Below are 21,171 nucleotides of genomic sequence, written 5' to 3'. Positions count from 1 at the left end.
AGTTCATTTTAAACAACAGCCCACCCCTCCGCTCCACAGCTCCCTCTAGCTACAACCCCCTCATCCTGCTTTCCCACAAAAGCTAGGCTTCTTTAAAGACCATTCCACCAGCATTGACCACGGCCATCTGATCTCAGTCCAGCCACCCACTGAGACTGTTCTTGCCCGTGACTTCTGTACTGCTAAAACTGAGGAATGCTTTTCTGTACTTCCTTTCAAGGGCTGCAAAACTTCTTTATATCCATTTTCTTTCCATGGCCTTTAGCAGCCTCTTGAGCACGTGTTTTTCTCCTGGGTGATTCTTCACCGCTCACGGCTTCAGCAGCTACCTCCTATTCACGGGGCACTCTAGAAGCTATAGCCTCAGTGTGCCAAGTCCACGGTAGTCAACCCTCTGCTGAACACCTCTACCTGGACATCCAAAAGGCATTTCAAAGTTCCCAGTTCCAAAACTAAACTCATCCTCCCTTTTCCTCCCACACCTGATTTTCTCTTGAATTTTCTACCTCAATGACTGGCACTATCATCCACCTCGATGTCCAAGTTAGCAATCTTGGAGTCTTCTTACTGTATTCTTTCTCTTGCATGGTCCACACTCATTTGGTCCCTGAGTCCTGATGATTGATCTATTAAATAGTTTTCAACAGGTTACAAAACAGTACATCCACTATGACCCCATTGTTACTTGTGTAAAATATATATATTTGTTAAGAAATCAGAAGGGATGGTAAACTAAAATGTTAACCAGGGGTACTACTGGATGGTGGAATTATATGTCATATTTTGTTTTTTAAAACATGTATTTTTAAAAAGATTATATTCTTCTGTATAAAAGAAAAACTGTTACCTTTCAATTAGCCTTTGAATGTGTACCTTCTTTGAACTCCTAAGTTACTTTTGGTTCTCATCATCTCTTGTGACAGTAAAGCCTTCTCCACGGTTCCCCTGCCTCTGTCTTGTTCCCCTCCGCCCCCAGCCGTCCATGCTCCACATTGCAGGAGGACACCTGGGCCCTTCATCAATGACCACTGCCCAGTTCCTAGCCTCATTTCCCACCATGATCTGTTTTGGGTATTCTAACCTAAGACGGGAACTATCCATGCACCTTCAGCCTAGGATCTCATGCTCCTTCCCCCTGACATGCTCTTCTCTATGTCCCTTCATGCCTGGCCAACCTCTCTTCATCTTTAAAGATTCTGGTCAAGCATCACCTCCTGCAGGCATCTCTCCTAGACATCACCAGCAGAATTAAGAGTCCGTCCTCCAGCCCCTTCCCCATACCCTGCTTTTCCCCATCATTGTCTTTCTCATTGAGATTTCTGCCAGCTGTCCCCATCAAAGAGTGACCTGGGACCTATCTCATTCATCTTTGTATCTGAATGCCTCGAACCGTTTCAACGAAATCTCTAAATAAACTTGGAGTGATACAGGAAGCCCCCGAGACTGTTCCTGGGGTACCTCCTGCTTCACACTATTCTAGTCCATCCCCTCCTCTCTGCCAAGTACCCCTCCAATGACACACGCCATCACTGTGGGCAGGCCTGTTGCGGGCTCAGTGGGGAAGGCTCTGACTCGGGCAAAATGAATCCCAACCTGACAGCCTCCCCAAATAGTCATCCTTCTCATCTCCGCTGCTCAAACAGAGCACCAGAGTGAGAGGCCATCCACCTGGTCCAGTTGATGTGAATTCACTTGTCACTCCAACCACACTCCCACTTGTCATGGGATTTGTGCCAAGAGACATATCCTGATGATTTCTAAACAGATGCAGTAAACATGCTCGAATGCACTTCTGCAACTAATACGCCATGTGTCCAGGCCCAAGGGCCTTGGGTAAGCAGATGATAATGGACATGAACTCGGAGGCTCTAGAACACCCATTGGAGATGGTGCACACCTCTGTACTTCTCTCCGTATCATTCACACGTGAGGGAGGCCGCTGTGTTCTTCAAACTCTCTAAAGGAAGAGATTCCTTAGCCCCCCGTGTGTGGGGTGTGGTCCCCCTTTATGTCTAGCCTTCTTCTCTCCTGGCGTAGTTCTACTTGCACTCGCCTTGCCGGTTGTCCAGGGGGAGCTGGTGGGCAGCCCTGTACACACACCCACCGGGTGCCTCCCCCTTTGCACACTCTCTTCCCCCAAAGCTGCACAGGTCTGCAGGACGAGCCCTGAGCCCTGGCACGGAGACACTGGCGCAGGACCGCTACACCCCCATGAAGAAGTCTCACGCTTACCGCGGTGTGGTGCTGTGAACAATCATTTTCACTCTTAGCAGTCAACAGATGACTGGCTTAGTTTCATTTTCTATGGGGGAAGGCAATCTCCTTGAACAAGAAGGGGGTTACTGAGACACAAGCTGCTATACCTGAATGAGCCTAATAATAATCACTCCTGAGGGGCACCTGGCTGGCTCAGTCAGTAGAGCGTGTGACTCTTGATCTCCGGGTCGTAAGTTCAAGCCCTGTGCTGGGCCTAGAGCTTACATTAAAAAAAAAAAAAAAAAAAAAAAAAATCACTCTTGGTCCAAACCAGCTAATGCTCGCCTCCGGGTTCCCCCAGCCACAAAGACTTCTGCTCAGTGTTACCCGTGGCCCCAGGCAGGTGGCCTGATAATCCACGGCACCTTCTATCACTGCCTTGGTGGCTGGGGCCCTGCCACCCTGGCATTCCACTCTCCCAGCTGGCCTGGCCCACCATCTGCTCCTCCTGACCCTTTGTGTAGCCTCACCTCACCCCTTATTCCCATGCCTCCAGCCTCCTGCCCTGAGGCTTCCTGGGGCTGCTGGGATGCAGGAGTGCGCAGGGCCTCCCGGGAACCAGGCTGCGCAGGCTCGTCCAGCCGCAGGAAGGCCGCAGGCAGGGAGGTGGGTCAGTGGCTCACGCCCATCCACTGTGGCTTGCACTAGGGTGTGTCACTGTTACCTCAGGATCTGACTTCTCTGAAGGCGGCCCCAGGGTTCTGAAGCACAATCCAGAAGCATAGGGGAGGTGACACTCCATGGAGTGAACCTCAGCCAAGGAGAAATGAAACTCAGCACATCCGGAAGGGGATGAACTGAAACTGAAGCTCAGGTCTGTCTAGCATCAGGATCTGTGTCCTCCAAGACCTTGAACTCTAAAGTCAGAGAGACCCGGGCTTCAGTGCTGACTCTCCACTTACCAGCTGTGTGATCTTTTAACCTCTCTGAGCCTCGGCTTTCTCGTCGGCAGAAGTGACAGATTTAGGGGTGGTGGGCTCGGGAGTTTCTTCCAGGTGGGACATTCCAGGCTTTGCTGTTGCAGCCTCTAAAATGTCCCTGTGTGACTTGGGGAGGAGGTCACGCAGGACGGATCCAGGCTTTAGGACTAACTTTAAACCGAGGGGAACATCTTGGCAGACATATCAAAGCACTGAACCAAGGGAAGGTGGGGTCCCAGCAGCACCCACTCTTGCCCAGGACGAACCCCAGTGGCGTTCAGACAGACTCCGGGCTGGAATGCTCTTCCTATTCTTTGACACCAGCCCCGACATCACTTCCCAAGGGAAGCCTTCCCACCCCTGCCCCCTTGCTTCTCAAGACTGGATCCTACTGCCCTCAGATGCGTTCTCATAGCTCCTTTGACTTTGCCTCCCTTGCACTTATGGTGGAAATTATATAGTAATATGATCCTTCATCAACATCTGTCTCTCACTGGTAAGATTCATGGGGGAGTATGTGTGTTCGTTTTGTCCCCACTGTATCTCCAGCATCTGGAATAGCAGAAGGTATATAATAAATAGTTATGGAATTAATGGTTTAATTAACTAATTAATTAATATTATGTAGCCAGGTCTTGATGAGACCAAAGCAGCAGTGTTTTGGCTTGAAAGATGACCTGGGATGAATTTTAAGATCCCTGGCTGATGGCCTAAGTCATTCGGTATGGAACTGCGTGTCCTTGAGCCCCAGACTCCTCTCCTCCCCCTGCCAGCCCATGTCACAGCTCATTAGGGTGCTGATAAGGGGACTGGCTCTACGCTAACTCTGGCATCCCTGAAGTCACCCTACCAGTCACCAGGCAGCCCAAGGGGGCTGAAGAAACGGGCTCAAGGTGACCACATCTGTCGGGAAGAGGAGAAGGAAAAGGCTCAGCAGCTTAGCTTTCTGGGGTTTAACCACTGGGCTCCACAGTGAGATGCAGACCAGAAAACTGTTCTAGGAGGGGCTCTGGGACTGAACAGAGGAGTGGCACATCCTTTTGTGCTGCAGTAAGGGCATTGTCAGCAGGGTGGGCTCGAGTCTCAAAGAGAGCAGACAGCTCTTGGAAGAAATCACTCTCACCCCCTGCCCCTGTGAGATGCTCCCAGAGCTCCTTCTAGGACTTCTGTTGATTGATCAGTCCTCTGTGGGCAAGCCTCGCCCTGCGAGCAAGGCCTCACTTCAGAATCAGCTCACCCTGGAGCATCCACAGTTCTCTGCACGAGTCTCGCCGTGTACCCCGCTGGGTTATTGCAAATGCTGTCTATCCTGCCAGGCAACCCTTTCTAAGCACCCCTCCTCCTCAGCTCTTAAATATCTTCCCGTGCTCCTGTCCAGATAGAACGTTTCATGACGCACTGCCAAGGACTGCTTCTTTTTTAACAGCCCGACTAACATTTTCATCCTTCAACACTAGGACGGCAGAAATTTGTCTCATGTCCCATGTGTGGCATGTAGGAAGGGTTAAAATCATATTAATTCTAGAGATCAAGGGCAGGGGGAAAAAAAAGAAGGAAGGAAAGAAAAGAAGAAAGCCAGGCTGAAGGGGAGGGAGATGTGGAGGGAGGGAGCATCAAAAGTAAGGGGGCAAGGAAGGGCCTGGACCGAAGGATACCTTTCTTGGTGACATCACAGTCCAGCTGCGGTGGTGAGCGGCGGTGGGAAAGAACGTGGGCCCTGGTGTTAGACAGATGTGGGTTCAAATCCCAGCCCCGTCTCATATTAACCTGCGGCTTCAGACAAGCCATTCAAGCCCTCTGAGCCTCAGATGGCTCGTTTGTAAAATGAGGGTAACAACTAGCTAAAAGGTATGTTTAAAGAGGGTTAGAGATAATGTATGTAAAGCACCCTGCACGTTGGCATTCAGAGGGAGGCTGCAGGAGCCCTGCAGGGGCTCCTTCTGCACTTGGAAAACACAGAGGAGGAGAGGGCTTGGTTCAAGGTCGCACTAAGAAGCCAGGTCGGAGCTCTCGGCACGGAGTGTCCGCCAGCAGGACCTGACCCCCAAAACTCGGTTATAGAAACATGGACAGTGAATCAGTAATGATTTAATTAATTTTTACAGGTGTTAATAGTGTGTACCAAGAAAACGAGAGATTTCCCCCTGGAAGAACTTTCTCTATCCTTGCTCTAACTGAACAGATGACTGACATTCTGTGATGCTCACCTGCATTTTAACCAAGTCCCTACATTCACTCTGGAAACCTACAGCCTGTCCAAGTGCACCTTGGCTCTGGGTCTGTGACAGCACATTAACAAGAGCAGACAAGAAGACAAAGAGCAACAAGAGAACCGTAACCATGACCAACTGTTCTGACAGTCCATCCCTTCCCCCTATTATTTTACCCTATCTCCCCTGACGGCACCTCTCCAGTGTCAAAGTCAATGGATGTGGTGCGTTCTACCCTCTCAGGCCTGTCCAAGCTCTGCCATGGGGTGCTACCGAGCAGTGAAATAATCATAACACACAAAAGCACCAAGCTCCTCCAGAAATGGACCCCAAGCCCTCAAATCCATGTTGACTGGCCAACACCTCCATTGCACCTGGGACAGGTGCTGAGCTGGGAGAGCCACAGGGCAGGGATCACGGTGGTCTTCTTCACCAATGTGTACCACCAATGCCTGGCTCGGTGCCGACTCAGAAATGATGTGCGCAATGAACAGACAACTACATGAAAAATGTGTGATTGCCTGAATACGTGAATGGTTCATGAGCATACGGCACGACCCTAGGCCCTTCCCTCTCCCTCCCCAGCCCACCTCCAAGTCCAGATCATCTGCCCTTTCCTTACCCTCGCGATCAGCTCCCCGACCATTCCCGTCCAAGTGCCGTTGGCCTCAGGAACACCGTACACGCCGTCCCCGACCAGGCGGATCTTGTAGTTGAACCGGAGGATCTCTGCTAGCTCCTTGAGCATGTCCACACAGAAGCCCTCGTAGCGGTCATTGCCTTCCATCTCCTGGTGGTTCCCCTTCAGCATTAAATACGGGTTTTCCTGCAGCAAAACTGGGCAGCTGTCATTCTCATCTTAGCCCTGGTGTCTCAGCCACAAGAGATGGGGGTGCCAAGGCAGAGGTTGGGGAGGAGGGGGGAGGGGGAGGGAAGTGACTCAGGTGACGGGGGGCTACCCTGGAGGTGGCAAGGAGCTCCCCTCCCGACCTCCAGGCACTTCTCTTACCAGGAACACACAAGGGTCCCCAGTGCACAGAGGGTTGAGCTGAAGCCCCTCCATCTTGTTTAAGGTCATCATCTGACCTCACCCCCCATTCCATCCCTTCCCTTTTTCCTTCCTTTTGTCTCCTGCACGCAGACCTATCACAGCGCATCACGAGATACTAGATTGCCAACAACATAGCAGGTGGGGTAAGAACACCCACTGACCATCTGCACCTCAAAGCAGAGCACGTCAAGCCATGAGAGCTCCAGGAAGAGGGGTGGGGCTCTCTGGTGAAATGTCCAGAGAAGGTTCCATGGGGGAGGCAGAACCCAAGCTGGGCTCCAGAGGGCGATGGAAGATGGATAGAGTAGGTGTGAACGGAGGTACCATAGGAAGAGGAAACATAAGACCTAGGGCATGATCCTGAGTGAGAAGGAGCATGGCCTCTTCAGGGGACAATGGATTCTCCATTCAGCTGGAGCGTACGGGGTGGCTGTGAGGATAAATTAGATGATTTAGGGTCCGATGGGCCTTGGAAGCCAGGACAAGGTGGATGCACATTGTACATACATAGTAGGGAAGCAGGGAGGGTTTGCAAGACTTAAGGGTTAAGAATATCAAGTCATAAGACAGACATCTGGGGGTGAGGGCAGACTCTCTCCTGATGTGAGACACTGAGTCCTGAGCCTAGTTTGGCTCAGGTTGTAGTGCTGGGAGCTGGAAGAGACGCCAAGAGAGTCAGGCTGGACAGCAGGGTGGGTGTGGGGTGCAGAGGGTAGGGGCCCTCATGCTGGTGGAGCGTGGGTGGATGACTGAGGATGGTGTCATCACTCGCATGGACGGTTTGGAAGGGAAGAGGACTTGGAACATGTTGAATGTGGGGTGCTGGTAGGCTATCCAGGAGGAAAGGCCTGGATGAATGCTTAAACTGGGGAGTGAGAGCAAGACTGGGGCAGGGCCTGGGAGGCCTCTGTAAGGAGGGGATGGCTGAAGCCGCAGGATACGTGAGGCCACCGCGGGGGAAGCACTGAGGGAGGACAGAAGAGGGACAAGACCCTCTTGTCCCTTGCTTGCACCATGGGAAGATGAAGAGTAGCCATAGAAGAGACAAAGCAGAAGCAGCTAGAAAAGCTGAGAATCAGGAAAACATGGCCATGAAAGCCAAGGAGGAAGGAGGTTGGGGAAGGAGCGTGCAGACGGTCCCACACAGAGATGAAACAGGGCTGTGAAGGGGCACCTGGGCCAGGTGTCGCTGGCGATCCTTCTGAGGCAGGTTCAGTGGGGCCAGCAGGACTCTGCAGGAATGGGGAGCAAATGAGAGGTGCACGAGAGAAGGGACCAGAATTCTGAGAAGTTAGGGGATAAAGGAAGGCGGGAAGATTGTCTCTCCTCCTGACGGCTACCAGCCATGTCTTCCTCCAGCTTCAGCTCCCCATCTGTAAACCACTGACACCACGATTTACGATCCTCTAAACTGGAGGGTAGCTGGGGGTGGGGGGCAGCTGAGCATGGGTAAGGGGGTGGCGATGGTATTGGAGGATGGGAGGGACCCGGGTATATTTGTAGGCAGAGGGGAGGAATCCCGGAGGAAGGAGAGATTAGCAAAGGAAGAGAAGTGCTAGCTGGTGCAGCAAGGTCCCAGGGATGAATGGAAGAAGACAGGGCCAAGGTGAGAGTGATGCTGGGAAGTGGGCCTGGAGGTGAGGTGGAGAGATGGATGAACGTGGATACAGAGAGGAGGGGAGGGGGCGGAGGGCAGGGAATCTGTCAGCCCACAGAGTTGTGTTGGTGGCAGGATTGAAGTCTTGGTGTGCAGAAGGGTTTGACAGAACTGCTCGGGGCCTGGGACAGGGAAAGAACAAGACATGAGCCCAGGAAATGTCAAGGCCCAGCTGAAGTCGGGAGGTTGACTGTAGACAGGGAGCTGGGATTGCAGGGATTGCAGGGACAACTGGGTTTGGGACAGACATGAGGTGGGAGGGCTGAGCATCATGGTGGAGACTGTGCTAGAAGCTAAGAGACGGAAGTGCTGAAATGCTGGTTTGCTGAGCTCACGCTGGGTTGGGGAAGATGGAGAGTCAGACGGACCGGAGGTCATGAGGGGATGGTATGGGAGAGTGATTTTGTGGGTGTGAAATGGGAGAGAAGAAGGCAGAAGGTTGTGTGTCAGGGAGAGGGAGCTCTGAGTTGAAGGTGATGTGGTTCTGCTTCATGACCAAGTTCACTGCCGTGTCAGTGAGATGGGCTGGACTCTGCCTTCCATACATGCTATCCTTGGCTCAAGGGTTTCTCTCTGCCCCAAGCACTCTCCCTCCTCTTCTTCTGCTTAACGTAACTCACCTCTGTCCCTGGGGTCCCATCACCTCCCCTGGTGCCAACTCACTTCTCAGAACTCCTGCTGCACTCCCAGCCAGGGACCCACAGGGTCCAGTTACTCTCTAGAATGTGCTCCCCGGGAGAGTGTAAGTGGGGCCTGGATGGACCCTTCCCCTTCTTTAAGACCCTCATCTGGCTCCAGCATTAGGCACTCATGGACTGAGGGAACAGTGCTCAAATGGCCTTAGAGACAGGGCTTGGCTGGGGATCCCACCCCTGGACTGGCAACATCCCAACCTACCTTTAATTAACCCAACGAGTTTCACGAAATTCTTCTCCCCAGATACTCTCTACTCTCAAGTTAACGTAGAAATTCACTGACATGTTCAAAGTAAACATACAAAAGGCCAATCTTGGAGGGAGGAGATGGGTGGGAAGGTCAAAAAGTCAGAAAGGTTGGGGCTCACCAGCACTTTGGAGTATGTGGGGACCGCGTGCTGGCCTGGAGCAGAAGTCCCTGTCCTGGCAAGAGCATTGCGAGAATGGAGGGGGTAAAGCAGGCAAAAAGTTTTAACTCGGGGTCTGACACAGGCTAAGTGTCCAGGGAGTGAGAGCTACTGCTAATTCTGTGCAAATACATCATTCACATGTCCCAAGTGTACCCCCACAACAACAGGAGACAACAGGGATGTGTGCTGAGTTTTAAGGGATAAGTCATTCCGGATTAGCGTTTGCCAAGGATAACCCACAAATGGTCCCCAGGGACTAAATTAAGATAATCATTCCTGGCGAGTTACTGACTTATAGCAGCCATCTGAAACACACATGCACAAGACAAGATCTGGGTCTGAATTGTGCTTACCGTGTTATTAAATGTCACCTGACACAGAGGGGCCCTGCTGCCACCCTTCGTGAACACACATATGCATATGTGAACAACACACACACACACACATACGTGCACACGTGCACATGCGCTCATACACACAGAGTCAGGTTGCCTTTCCCGGTCTAGAAACACAACCCTGTGGTCTCAGTGTCCCGGGTCCATGCCAAAGTTCTGAGCACTGTCCGAGTCCAGCCCCTGAGAGGGGAAAGAAATATAACCCAGCGTTGACCCCACGTCCCTTTCAAACCCTGGCTGGCTTTTAAGGGACATCCCCTTACCCTGTCGGAAGAAACTCCTTTATTCAAATTCTAATCATTGAGCTCCTACTTTGTGTCAGGAACCCCAATCTTTGAGGCGCTCTCATTCTAGAAGGGGAGTAGGGTGGAAGCAAACACCTCTAACAGGAGAAATGCCACAAGAGAGGCGTGTGCAAAATGCTAGACAGGGGGAGAGGGCAGGAGTCAGGTTAGGGAAGACTTCATGGAAGAAGTGACATCTCAACAGAGCTTGGAAGGGTGCGCAGGCATTCCAGCTGGAAATGGGAATTAGGGGGAATGGTATTCTGGGCTGAGGGAAGAGCATAGGCAGAGGCAGGGAAGTCGGGGAATGGCATGATACGGTGAGGAAATGGCGGGCAGTCCCGGACTACCAGACCCCAAGCCACATGGAGCGGAAGCAGGTATGGCAGGCTGGGCCTGCTTATGAGGGGTCTCTATTCTAAATGCAGGGGTGGGTCCTCCTTAGAAAGACCACGCTGACAAAGGGGAAGGGAGTATGGGGGGTAGACTGAGCAATTGGGAAGAGAGCCTCTAAGGAGGTCACACTCAGGTGAAAGAGGGAAATGGGCCTCAGGTAGGTCATGGGCTTTAGGGACAGACAGCAGGGGACAGCAGAGGTAGAGAAGCCAGCAAGAGGGAGGTCCCCGCCGTCCTGCTCAGCCAGGACGGCAGCTTGCCATCGCCCAGCTCAGCCAGGCTCTACCAGACCTCAGGAGGGGTGGTGGTAACACCACCAGCCTCCAATCTTTCTGGCATTTCCACGTTGGTTCAGACAGGCTAAGGCTGGAGCTGAGAGGGAGAGTGATCAAAACCCTGGGAGCTGGGACTGCTCTCTCCATCCTTTGCTCTGCATTCCCTCTGCCTAGAATATTCCCTTCCAGACGGCCGCTTGGCTCCCTCCTTCCCCAGTCAGGTCTCTACTTGGGATTTCCCTGGCTCAGTGGGGTCCACATGGACACCTGTGCTCTCAGCACCCTGACTCCCCTCCTCCAGCTCTGTCCATTCCTGGGCACCTACAACAATGCCTAGCATACAGTAGTGCCCCCCAAATATTCACTGAATAAATGCATGAAAATATTCACTGACTCCATCTCCTACCACGAAGGGAAAACTCAACAGCGTGGCATCCAAGTCCTGAAGCATTATGGGCCCAGCCCACTTTGCTGGCCTCATCCTTTCCCCCTCCATCAAGGCCTAGTTCCTGGAGAAGCTGCCTTTTTCGGCACTTCCTAAACACCCCATAATGCTGTCCTTTGTTCATCTCTCCCTCCCCATCTCTCCCCGTCTTCAGGAGCCCGTCTCCAGTGTCCCTTCTTTTCTGGGGGGCTTTGCTGACCTTCCTGATGGGACGGGACCTCTCCCTCCTGCAAACCCCAGAGTTCTAGCTGTTCCCCTCTTTCCTGGCTCTTCCTGCACTCTGCCCACAGTAGATCAAAAATTCCAGTCTAATGTTCCTGTGCCCCAGGAGTTCATGAAGGTAGGGATGGAGGTCCCAGAGCCCTTTCATTATCTCAAAAAGGCTAAAGAAGCAGACACATTGGCAGACCTTGCGCAATTTGCAATGATAAGGCTGAGCAGACTAACTAGTACATCAAGTCTCTGCTTTGGGCTGGAATTATATCAACGTGGCAACAGTGGTTATCTCCTGCTGATAAGACACTGTGCCAGACCGGGAAATATGCTTGTGATTCGTTAAAAGGGGAGGGTGAGGGGAGAGGAACAAACTAATTATTGCTTAATATATGTAGTTGGGGTAATTGACAAATCTTCTAAAACCTGAGGTCTTCACAGGGGAAGAAGACGACGACCTTGGCCATGAATGCACTTGACCTGTGCCATCTACTAAATTATAACCTCTTTGAGGCTAGAGACCAAGTCTTACTCATCTTTTTGTCTCCAGGAATAAGCACAGTGCCTGACCCATGCGGAGAAGGGTTTGGTAATTGTTGACGAGAATTGAATCAAATAAAAAAGGCAGATGGTCCCTTGCTCTATAGATTGAGAACTTTCTTTTGACCATCTGGAAATGAAGAAACAGGTCATAAAAACCTACTGAGATTCGAGTATCTAATGGGGGGGGCACGCATGTTATACGGGTATCTACTGCATGGGCGCATTTTATACACAACAGGCGCCAAGTGAGATAGGCTGTCATGAAAGAGTGGGGGCCACCGTGGTGGACTGGATCCAGCCCCCTGCTGGGCTTCTCCCCCACTCCCCACCCCCCCGAGTCAGAAGGTCCCCTTCCCTGGGCCAGGCACAGCCACTTTGACTGACCGGGTGCCCCCGGAAGAGGCATCCACAAACTGTGGTGTCTCTCTACTCCATCCCTCTTCCCCAGCTGCTCTGGAACTCATCAAATATCATTTCCATATGAAACAGCAACTTGCATTTAATTACACTGTCATAAATTGGCCTCGGTGCTGTGATTAGAGCTCCCATCTTGCGTTCCCTGGGAAGCCCGGGCGCTCCTAGAGCTGGAGGAGGCACCCCGGGGAGCTGCAGCTGGGAGGCCCAGGACCACCCCGCTTACCAGGATGGTGGTGACAACCAGGGTGGTGTTGAAGAGACTGTCGGAGATGTTGGAGGCGTAGAGGTGGCTGTCCATGCTGAGCCCGTCTGCCACGTGCCACTGGCCAATCTGAGGAGACACAGGAGAGAGGGCTGGGAAGAGATGGGGTTAGGAGGCAGCTGGGGAGCAGGGTTGCTGAGGTCATGTGCGTGCCTCCTGGGTTGGAAGGAGCTGAAAGGCCAGTCCCCTGCCTCTGGCTGGGGCCACACAGAAGCTGTAGAAGGAGGCAGGGATATGGAGTATGGAGAGGGGCTGGACGAAGGCAGGGTTACTGTTTCATAGGGTTGAGGGAGTCAGAGAAGATGGGGGGGCACTGAGAAAGGAAGGAGAGACAGGGGTAATGACCCAGGAGAGGTGAAAGAGGAAAGCAGAAAAATCAAGAATGGAATGCGTTTCAGAGATGTTCACTCACATGGAAGGGAATGAAACATGGGGAATCACATTATCTTAAGTCAGGAATGAGCCACAAAGCTCTTTTGTTTCAGCCTACCATCAGTAATTCCGATTACCTAAGTAAGAATCAGAACGGTATAGCAGAGAGAACCGGCATATACTTGGCCCTTCAGTGAATGTTGCTTGAGTTGTTCAATAGGTGAATGAACCGGAAGTGGGAAGACCCAGGTTCTCATCCTGGTTGATTAACTTACTAGCTGTGAGAACCTAGGCAAGTTACTTAAATCTCTCCGAATCACGGTTTCCCCATCTATCAGTGGGGGTGCTAATGTTTGCCCTCAGAGCCAACCGAGATCCTGGATGCACCAGTTTGACGCTAGATTATTCAGCCCAGCCCAGGAGCATGGGTCTCAAATGCATAACCTCCAAAAATTGACTGACCCCCTCTGAGCATGTCTCCTCATCTATAAAATGTGAATAATCACAGAAATGTCATTGGGTCCTTGTAAGAATGTATTTGACACTATTTTCCTTCCTCTTCCCCATTGTCTTCAAGGGGGGGAAATGCACAGTTGACTCAGTTCTCCATTCTAGAAAGTCACCTATACTTAAACTCAACCTCATTGGGTTTTTAGATGGTTTGTTTTCTCATTGGAACCCCTTTTATAAATATGCATGCCTGTGTGTGTGTGTGTGTGTCTGTGATACCAATATATTTCTACTAGCCAGAGCCCCTGGCAAATCATTTCTGTTGCTGAGTATTAGAGGTGGGCAGCCAGGAGACATGGCTGACAGCTGTCTGGAAACCCAATGAAATGCACACATCCACCTCTGCCAGGCACCTCCAGGCACCAGCAGCAGCTTCCCTGGAAAACCCTCCCAAGTTCCATGGATTCACCAGAGCTGGGCTCCGGGTTCTTCTTGTGAAAAATCGAACAACAATGAAGACATATCTCACCCTTGGCCCCTGCCCCCACCCAGTAGGGTGTTGGGGAGCAGTAACCCTCTCTCTGTCATCATGGTCTGCAGCTTGAAGAGGGCAGAGCCAAGCTATGATGGTCTCATAGGTGAGCCTTTCATTTGCCAAAGGGGAGATGACCCCAAATTCCCCTCCAAGCCCCTATGAGGATGTCACTTGGAGAGGGGTGGGCAGCTTTCTCCACGTCTGCAAGGGCAGAAGGGTCCTGAACATACACTCGTTCATTTCTAGTTTACAAGCAGAGTCTCATGCATAGCCACATGGGAGGCCCCATTTGACAGATAAACAAACTGATGCTGAGATAAGAGTCCTTCCACCTTGTCCTAGGGTTGCCTCACCCATCAGCTGAGAGGCCCGAGCTTCAGCCCCAGATGCATCTTCCCAAGCAAGCCTTCATGGCCATCCTGTCTGGCTCTTCCAGTGTCCTACTGCACATTTTCGTTTGCCTGTCTTGCCCACTAGCCTGTGTGGGGCTGGCCGGTTTATGCTCATACCCTAACATCTTGCTTGGGGGCTGGTACTTGGAAGCAGGGGAAGCCAGCATTTCATATCAGCAGATTGCTGCTGCCGATGGAGTGTGGGCAGAAGGCGAGTGAGCCCCCACTAGCTCTCTGGAGCACCTACTGCTTCTGGAAGGGGCCAGCCACATCAGCTTGTTGCTGGAGCCCCCCTACCTGCCTCTCTCTGCAGGGGATATTGGGTGGGAAGGATGATTTTCAAGCACAGAGTGGAAGGGGACAATAGTGACGAGACACCTGTTGGGCTAGATGTGTTCTATCATCTCTTTGAACTCTCTCCCCAACTTTGTGGAGAGTGCCGACATTTTGATTTATGAGGAAACCAAGGCTCAGAGAGATTTAGCGGCTTGCCTAAGGTCACCCACCTAGTAGTGGTGCACGGGCTTGAATCTGGAGTTGTCTGACTCCTAAAATGAGACTTGCCTGTCTCTTCTGCTGTCTCTTGGGCGGGGATGTCAACATGGGCTCCATAAAAGCAGGCCTGGCGAACCAGAGAAAGCAAGAACCCTGGACAGCCTTTCTCTCTTGGGTTTTTACACTCCATTTCCAATGTCAAGTGAGATGACTCTTCTCTTGGAGGCTCATTTCCCTGTCTTCAAAAGGGCTAGAATTGGCTCCCAGTGGTCTCTTAGGGTGGGAAGGGCCAGATTTAGATAGAAGGACATAAAGAACAATTGGGCTGGATGTCAGCATTTGGACGTGTGAGACAAAGACTGAACTTCTTAGAGTCCTATCTGTCACCTCAATGTGTATTTCACACCAGAAGGGCCAGCAAGACCTCAGCTCCGCCCACCCCTACTTTCCCACCTCTGCTGTTCTCAGGGGACCCGATTTTCACTACCCACCTGCCCCAGCCCCAGACTCCCTCATCTTACCCAAGCCATCAGATAGGTTCCCACAAAAGCCAGGGATAGAAATGATTTACACGAGCCAGATCTGACAGTTGGAGCAATGTGTCCCCCCCACTGCCACCAACCTCTGGGGACACAGCAAAGAGAGCCCCTAAGCTCTAGTCAGGAAATGAATCTCCCACCCACCCTCCCATTAGCCCCCAAGAAATTAATAAACTCATCAGATGCAACAAAGTGGCTTGGCAGCTATCACCCAGCGCAATCTAATTGCAGAAAGGCGGTGGGAGGGAAAGCAAGAGACAGAGCCGGGCGCCCTGGGATATTGGCTAATTGCCCCACCCACTGGGCACCTTCCACACCACACACATGCCAGGGGTGGGCAGGAGACACAGCTCTCGTGGCTGACAATCTGTTGTTCTGCCTCCAGCCGGATTCCCTTGCTCCACCCTGCTGACACCTGCCCCCCAAACTTCCTGCAGGAACAGCTGTTTTGTCAGCCTCTTCCACATGCCTTCATGTGCCAGCCTAATTATGTTCAAATGATGTCGTCCCGTGGCCCTCTTTCTGTACTTTCTGTCTCTCCTACTTGCCCTGCCTTTGTACCATGTCCATGGACTTGGATGACGCTGTGATAGCCTCGACAACACCTTAATGCAGGTAAGAAAAAGGCACCTTCCGCTGGGCCGATGTGGCCACGCAGGTGCACGGCTGGGCGTGCTGGATTCCATCCTGTCCTCACTCTTGAGCTCTGCACCATCTGCACTATGAATGCAGTGGTCCCAGGGTGGGAGGACCTGAGTTTAATGTGGCTTCTCTGTTGATGAGCTGTGTGACCTTGGGGAAGTTACTCAATCCCCCTGAGCCTCAGTTTCCTCCATCTACAAAATGGAGGTGACAATAGTGATTATCACCCCACAGACTACTTAACGAGACTAAAGGAGATGGTACGTGTGTGAGCACTATGCAAGCATTCGTTAATTTACTTTTAATGCCATGGTCTGAGACAGAAGGTGGGATCTCTCCCGTGCCCCTACCGCAGGCTTTACTGACCCAAGTCATAGAGCTGGTAAGTGGAAGAAAACAGGACTCGAGACAAGGCCAAATGTGCCACTTCACGGAGATCATAATGTTTACAATGAATGTGTACCTCTTCTCACAACTGACTCTGATGCTCCTGGGAGAAACATCTCATGATCGGAGTGTTTCGTCACATACGAACATGTCTGTAAATAAAGGATACGGGATGTGTCTGTGTGTACGTAGAAGGTATCCTTCATCCAACATTCCTAAAGGACGCAGGATTCACGTTAATTTCTGTTCATATGAATTAATAATAATCTTGCTCCTTAAGCACGAAAATTTTGGAGATTTTAATTATTTATTTGAAAGCACTGTTCCCAAAAATTCTTTCAAAGAGAATTACACGTTGTATGGTCCTCTTAAATAGAGTGAGAGTCTTGGCCTTAATTCAGTGTCATCGTTATGAAGGCAGTGCTCTGATACAACGTTGCTATGCGTTACTGCAATGTGGATGGCCACTTGCCTTCATTTCTGTGCTTTGATAAGTTAATTTGTCCACTTCTCAGAGCGTCTCTTCTCCTTGTGAACTGTCACTCGGGACTGCTGTCAGGATAGCTGCGTCTAAGCCCTGGGCGAGCAACCAAGGGACCAAGCTCGAAAGAACTGCCATAAGGAGAACACAGATGAGCCCGGATGGGATGACGGGGCTCCAGTGAATGGATTCCGGGGCATCAATACAGACTACCCACAGTCCTTTGCAAAGGCCACTGCTGGACAACTGAAGGAGTGTTGGAGACCTGCATTTAATCTGGGTGTGACCCTGGGTCAGTGTAAGCAAGCTGATCACTCCCTCAGCAATCCGCCTTGGGAAATGTTTATCCAGGGCCATGACCCCAGGGGTCCCCTGCTGCTTCCTGAAAGAACTGGTAGCATGTCACATGGGGTGGGGAGGCCCATGTTAGCATCTATTCTGTGGCCACAGCGCCCAGGGGCCCTGAGCAAGTCAGCAAACTTCCCCGAGTCTCCCCCTTCCCTGGCCTCCACTCTCGTCCTAGTTCCCACTGAGCTCCCCTTGGACAAGGTGACACTCTGGCCCTTTGTTCTGTTTTCCACTCAGCAGCGGGCAGTTGTCTCGACACAATCTCCAATATGACCCCACTAGCCCCCGGCTTAAAACCCTGCAATTCTTCCCATTTTGGTTTAAGGACAGAGATCCTTCCCACAGCCTATCAGGCCCTGCAAGGCCGGCCTCTGCCCACTGCCCATGCTCATCCCACACTATCTCCTCCAGCTTTATCTGTGTGGCAGTCACACTGACGTGTTCAAGTGCAACAAGCCCCTTCTTGCCAGGGTCTGTGTGCATGACATTTCCCCTCTGGAATGTTCCTTGCTGCATACCCACCCTGACCCCAGGCCTCATTCAGCCATTCAGGGGTTGTCAAACCATGGACTACAGGCGAAACCTGGCTCATTGCCTGTTTTAGGAAATAAAGTTTTATTAGCACACAGCTACACCCGTTCACTTACGTATTATCGGTGACTGCATTCATCTACGAGGGTAGAGTTGCAAAGTCTATTTACCATCTGGACCTTCAGAGAAGTTTTCCAAACCCTGATCTAGGCCACACCTGTGAATCCTTCAGGCTGCAGGTCAAAAGTCACTCCTTCCAGGAGTCCTTTCTTTCCTTTTTCTCCCAAAGTCAAACTTCTCCCCAAACCATCTTCTCTTCCCTTTCCGAGCATTTGTCTCAGGCTCTAATTATATACTCAGCAATGAGACCATTGCTCACTGCCTATCTTTCTTGCTATGCCACCAAGGGCAAGCCCTCTGCTGTCACCTGAGGAGGTCGGTCCTGCCCAGAGAAGCCATGCGGGCCCCTCCCCAACAGCCCTCTCAGGCCCGCCTGGAATCACTCAGGGCTGTCATTTTGCCCATTTGTTCTCTCCCAAGTAGGTAAAAAGGGATTCATTTTTAAAGCCCCGAGGGATTTCCTCACATCCTTGCCTGTGTCTGTGGGTATGTACTCTGTAACATTTAACATTTTATGTACATTTGGGTGATTGTTCTTTGCACTCTGTGCTGCCGGGATCTAGCTCCTAGAGAAGCTGACACCACTCCCAGGCCAGGCAAGCCCTTCTGCTCCAGAGCCAGAGTCTGCAAACACTTACTGATCACCTTTGCATGCTGGGCACTCAGCCACCGGTTTGCTTACATAAATTTCCCTGATTCTGTTATTTTTCCCCCCTGAGAGATGTAGACACTTCAGACAACAGTAATAATGCTTAATACAGGCACTTGATACAAGTTACTATTGAATGACTGAATGAATTAATGAAAGAATAAAAGAAATGGAGACTCAGGGATGTCAGACAACTTGCTGTGGATTCCAGCTAATAGAAGGTTAAACTGGGATCTGAAGCCATGTTCTATTTACTACTATACTGTCTGGTCAAGTTGGGGCAGGTGTAGGCTATCTTGATCTTAGGACCTGGGCCTTTCCACATTCCTCTCTGATCACTAAACTTGTTCTTTGGACAACACAGCCCTGAAGAGAGTCTCCTACAAGACGCCACAAAATCGAGGCCAAGGTGCAGGGAGGTTGCTTGACACAAGGGGACGCAGGGTTGGGGGATGCAACCGGAAGACCCACATTTTCTTTCCTACTCTGCCATGCATAAGCTGTGTGATCTTGGGCAAGTCACGTAACCTCCTTAAATCTTTCTCATCTGTAAAATGGAAATAAATGAACCCACTTGCCCATAACACAGCACTGTTGTGGATAATCAACTGAGAGAACGTTATGATGGCTTTTGATGAGCCAAAAGAAGCCATGGGAATGGAAGATAATAGTACTACTATCTGTCTGGTAGCAATGCAGCTGACCAGAAATCAGGAGATTTGACTTCAAGTTCATCATGCCCTTGCCATGTGGTTTGGGAAGTCAATTTTGCTACCTAGAAGGTAAGGTAAGTCTTCCTTCCCTTCTCCACTTGCTGCGATGATTTGAGGTAATCCCAGATGTGACAAAAGTTTAAAGACCTATCCAAATGCAAGCTCTTTTTTTATTCCAGATCCTTGTTCTCTGGGACCATCCAAAGTTGGATAAACCATAACCAAGGACTCATTTTTTTTTTACCTCGGGTTCAGGGTTTGAAGTTGAAATTCTCACGAGGAAGGATGCATACAGTAATACATGAACATCTCCTTGAGTGCACAGAACTGATTTTGACCTAGAGGCAGGACAGACGACAGTCAGGAATGAGACACTATGGCTAGAGATCCCTGGAATTAATGAAGATTGGGTTACAGTTTCAGAGTCTACAGTACAGGGCTGTACCTGGCTTGACTGAAGGTCAGTTCAAAGGCTTGTAATGTAAACCCCTACCGTAAATACCCCTGGCATGAAGGAATTAAGCATTTATTGAATTTACATCCGATATCTCCAATCTTAAAGTTTAGTTTACACGGGAGACTGGGTCACAAGGATGGACCCAGTTGACTGTCTGAGGGGGTGATTTAGGGAACAAAAGGCATTGCTGATGTTGGCCAAAGACCTTGTTCTCTTAGCCAAGATATTCTTTTAACACAAAATATATGCTTACATACAGAATGCTGTGAAAATTCAGGATCAAACGACAACAACAGCAGGGTGCCTGGGTGGCTCAGTAGTTAAGCGTCTGCCTTCAGCTCAGGTCATGATCCCAGGGTCCTGGGATCGAGCCCCGCATCGGGCTCCCTGCTCCGCGGGGAGCCTGCTTCTCCCTCTCCCATTCCCCCTGCTTGTGTTCCCTCTCTCGCTGTGTCTCTCTCTGTCAAATAAATAAATAAAATCTTTAAAAAAACAAAACGACAACAACAGCAAATACCAAAGGCAAGAGATCAGAGACAAGCCCTGAGAAAACTGGGAAGACTTTGCATGAAAGGAATGTCCACCTGTGCTTTATTAAGCCACGACTCAGTTGGTCTAAGGCAGTGTTTTGTTCGAGTGTGGCTGCTTCCCATTAGTGGGTTCTGAAATCACTTTGGTGGGTTAAGAACTGCACCTTAACAATGAAATCGAAATCCAGACTAGATCAGAGAGTCTATCTACCCCCCATGGCAGGGGCCACCATGCTTCATAAGCTCTGGGTTCAGTTACATACAGGCAGGTGTCCATGTGTTCCTGAGTTGCAACCCATGTGCAAGTCACGCTCCCAAAGTATGAAAGTGCCTGGAGCAAAGGATGTGGACACCTTGCCTGTTCACTATAATCAGCCCCTAGCAGAGCTCCTGGAACAAAGCTGATGCTCAATAAACACATTTTTGGCAGCCATAAATTCCTAGTCCTCATCACGTATAACACAAGGACTGACTCTAAGAAAATTATACAAGCTAATACTTTTGAACACTTACCGCAGGCCAGATACTAGACTAAATGCTTTACATTTGTCATCTTATTTAATCTTCCCAACCACACTACTAGGGAGATACTGCTACCAGACTTGAAAACTGAGACTCGGGAAGGGTAAGTTAGTTCAGATGCAAACACAGGCAGGTGTACTGGACTACACTGTCCCTGAGATACTAATTCTCCCAGGCTATGGAGCATAACCATTTAGTAAACATCTGAATTGTTATTCCTCACCCATTGGTATTTGCTACAAAGTTCCTGTCTGAGAGTCCACATCCCTGAAGTCAGCTTTTGCTTTTCCCTGTTTTTGATTCTGACTTCCATACCTGGAAGAAGTTATGTATTTATTTATTTGAGAGAGAGAGAGACAGTGCATGAATGGGAGGGTCAGAGGGAGAGGGAGAGAGAATCTCAAGCAGACTCTGTGCTGAGCACAGCACCTGATGCAGGATTTGATCCCAGGACCCTGAGATCATGACCTGAACCAAAACCAAGAGTCGGATGCTTAACTGACTGCACCGCCCAGGTGCCCCACAACAGGATATTTAAATAAAGCTTGAGGAAGAGAACAGTGGAAAAAGTAAAGCTTC

The 21,171-nt window shown here is 50.6% G+C and overlaps 1 protein-coding gene across 1 annotated transcript in view; it reads right to left on the bottom strand.

Moving 5' to 3' along the window:
* GRIK4 (glutamate ionotropic receptor kainate type subunit 4) overlaps positions 1-21,171 on the bottom strand; it is a 427,067-nt gene that overhangs the window by 65,688 nt on the left and 340,208 nt on the right. Inside the window, exons 12-13 of the mRNA XM_035009151.1 lie at positions 12,391-12,498; positions 6,009-6,212 (exon numbers count right to left, since the gene is read on the bottom strand). Of these exons, the coding sequence (XP_034865042.1) occupies positions 6,009-6,212; positions 12,391-12,498 (312 nt within the window). The remainder of the gene's footprint in view (positions 1-6,008; positions 6,213-12,390; positions 12,499-21,171) is intronic.

The sequence above is a fragment of the Mirounga leonina genome, unplaced genomic scaffold (assembly GCF_011800145.1).
Source record: "Mirounga leonina isolate KUSES-001 unplaced genomic scaffold, KU_Mleo_1.0 Mir_153, whole genome shotgun sequence".
In the NCBI taxonomy this organism is placed as follows: domain Eukaryota; kingdom Metazoa; phylum Chordata; class Mammalia; order Carnivora; family Phocidae; genus Mirounga; species Mirounga leonina.
This window is presented reverse-complemented; position numbering and strand designations above follow the sequence as displayed.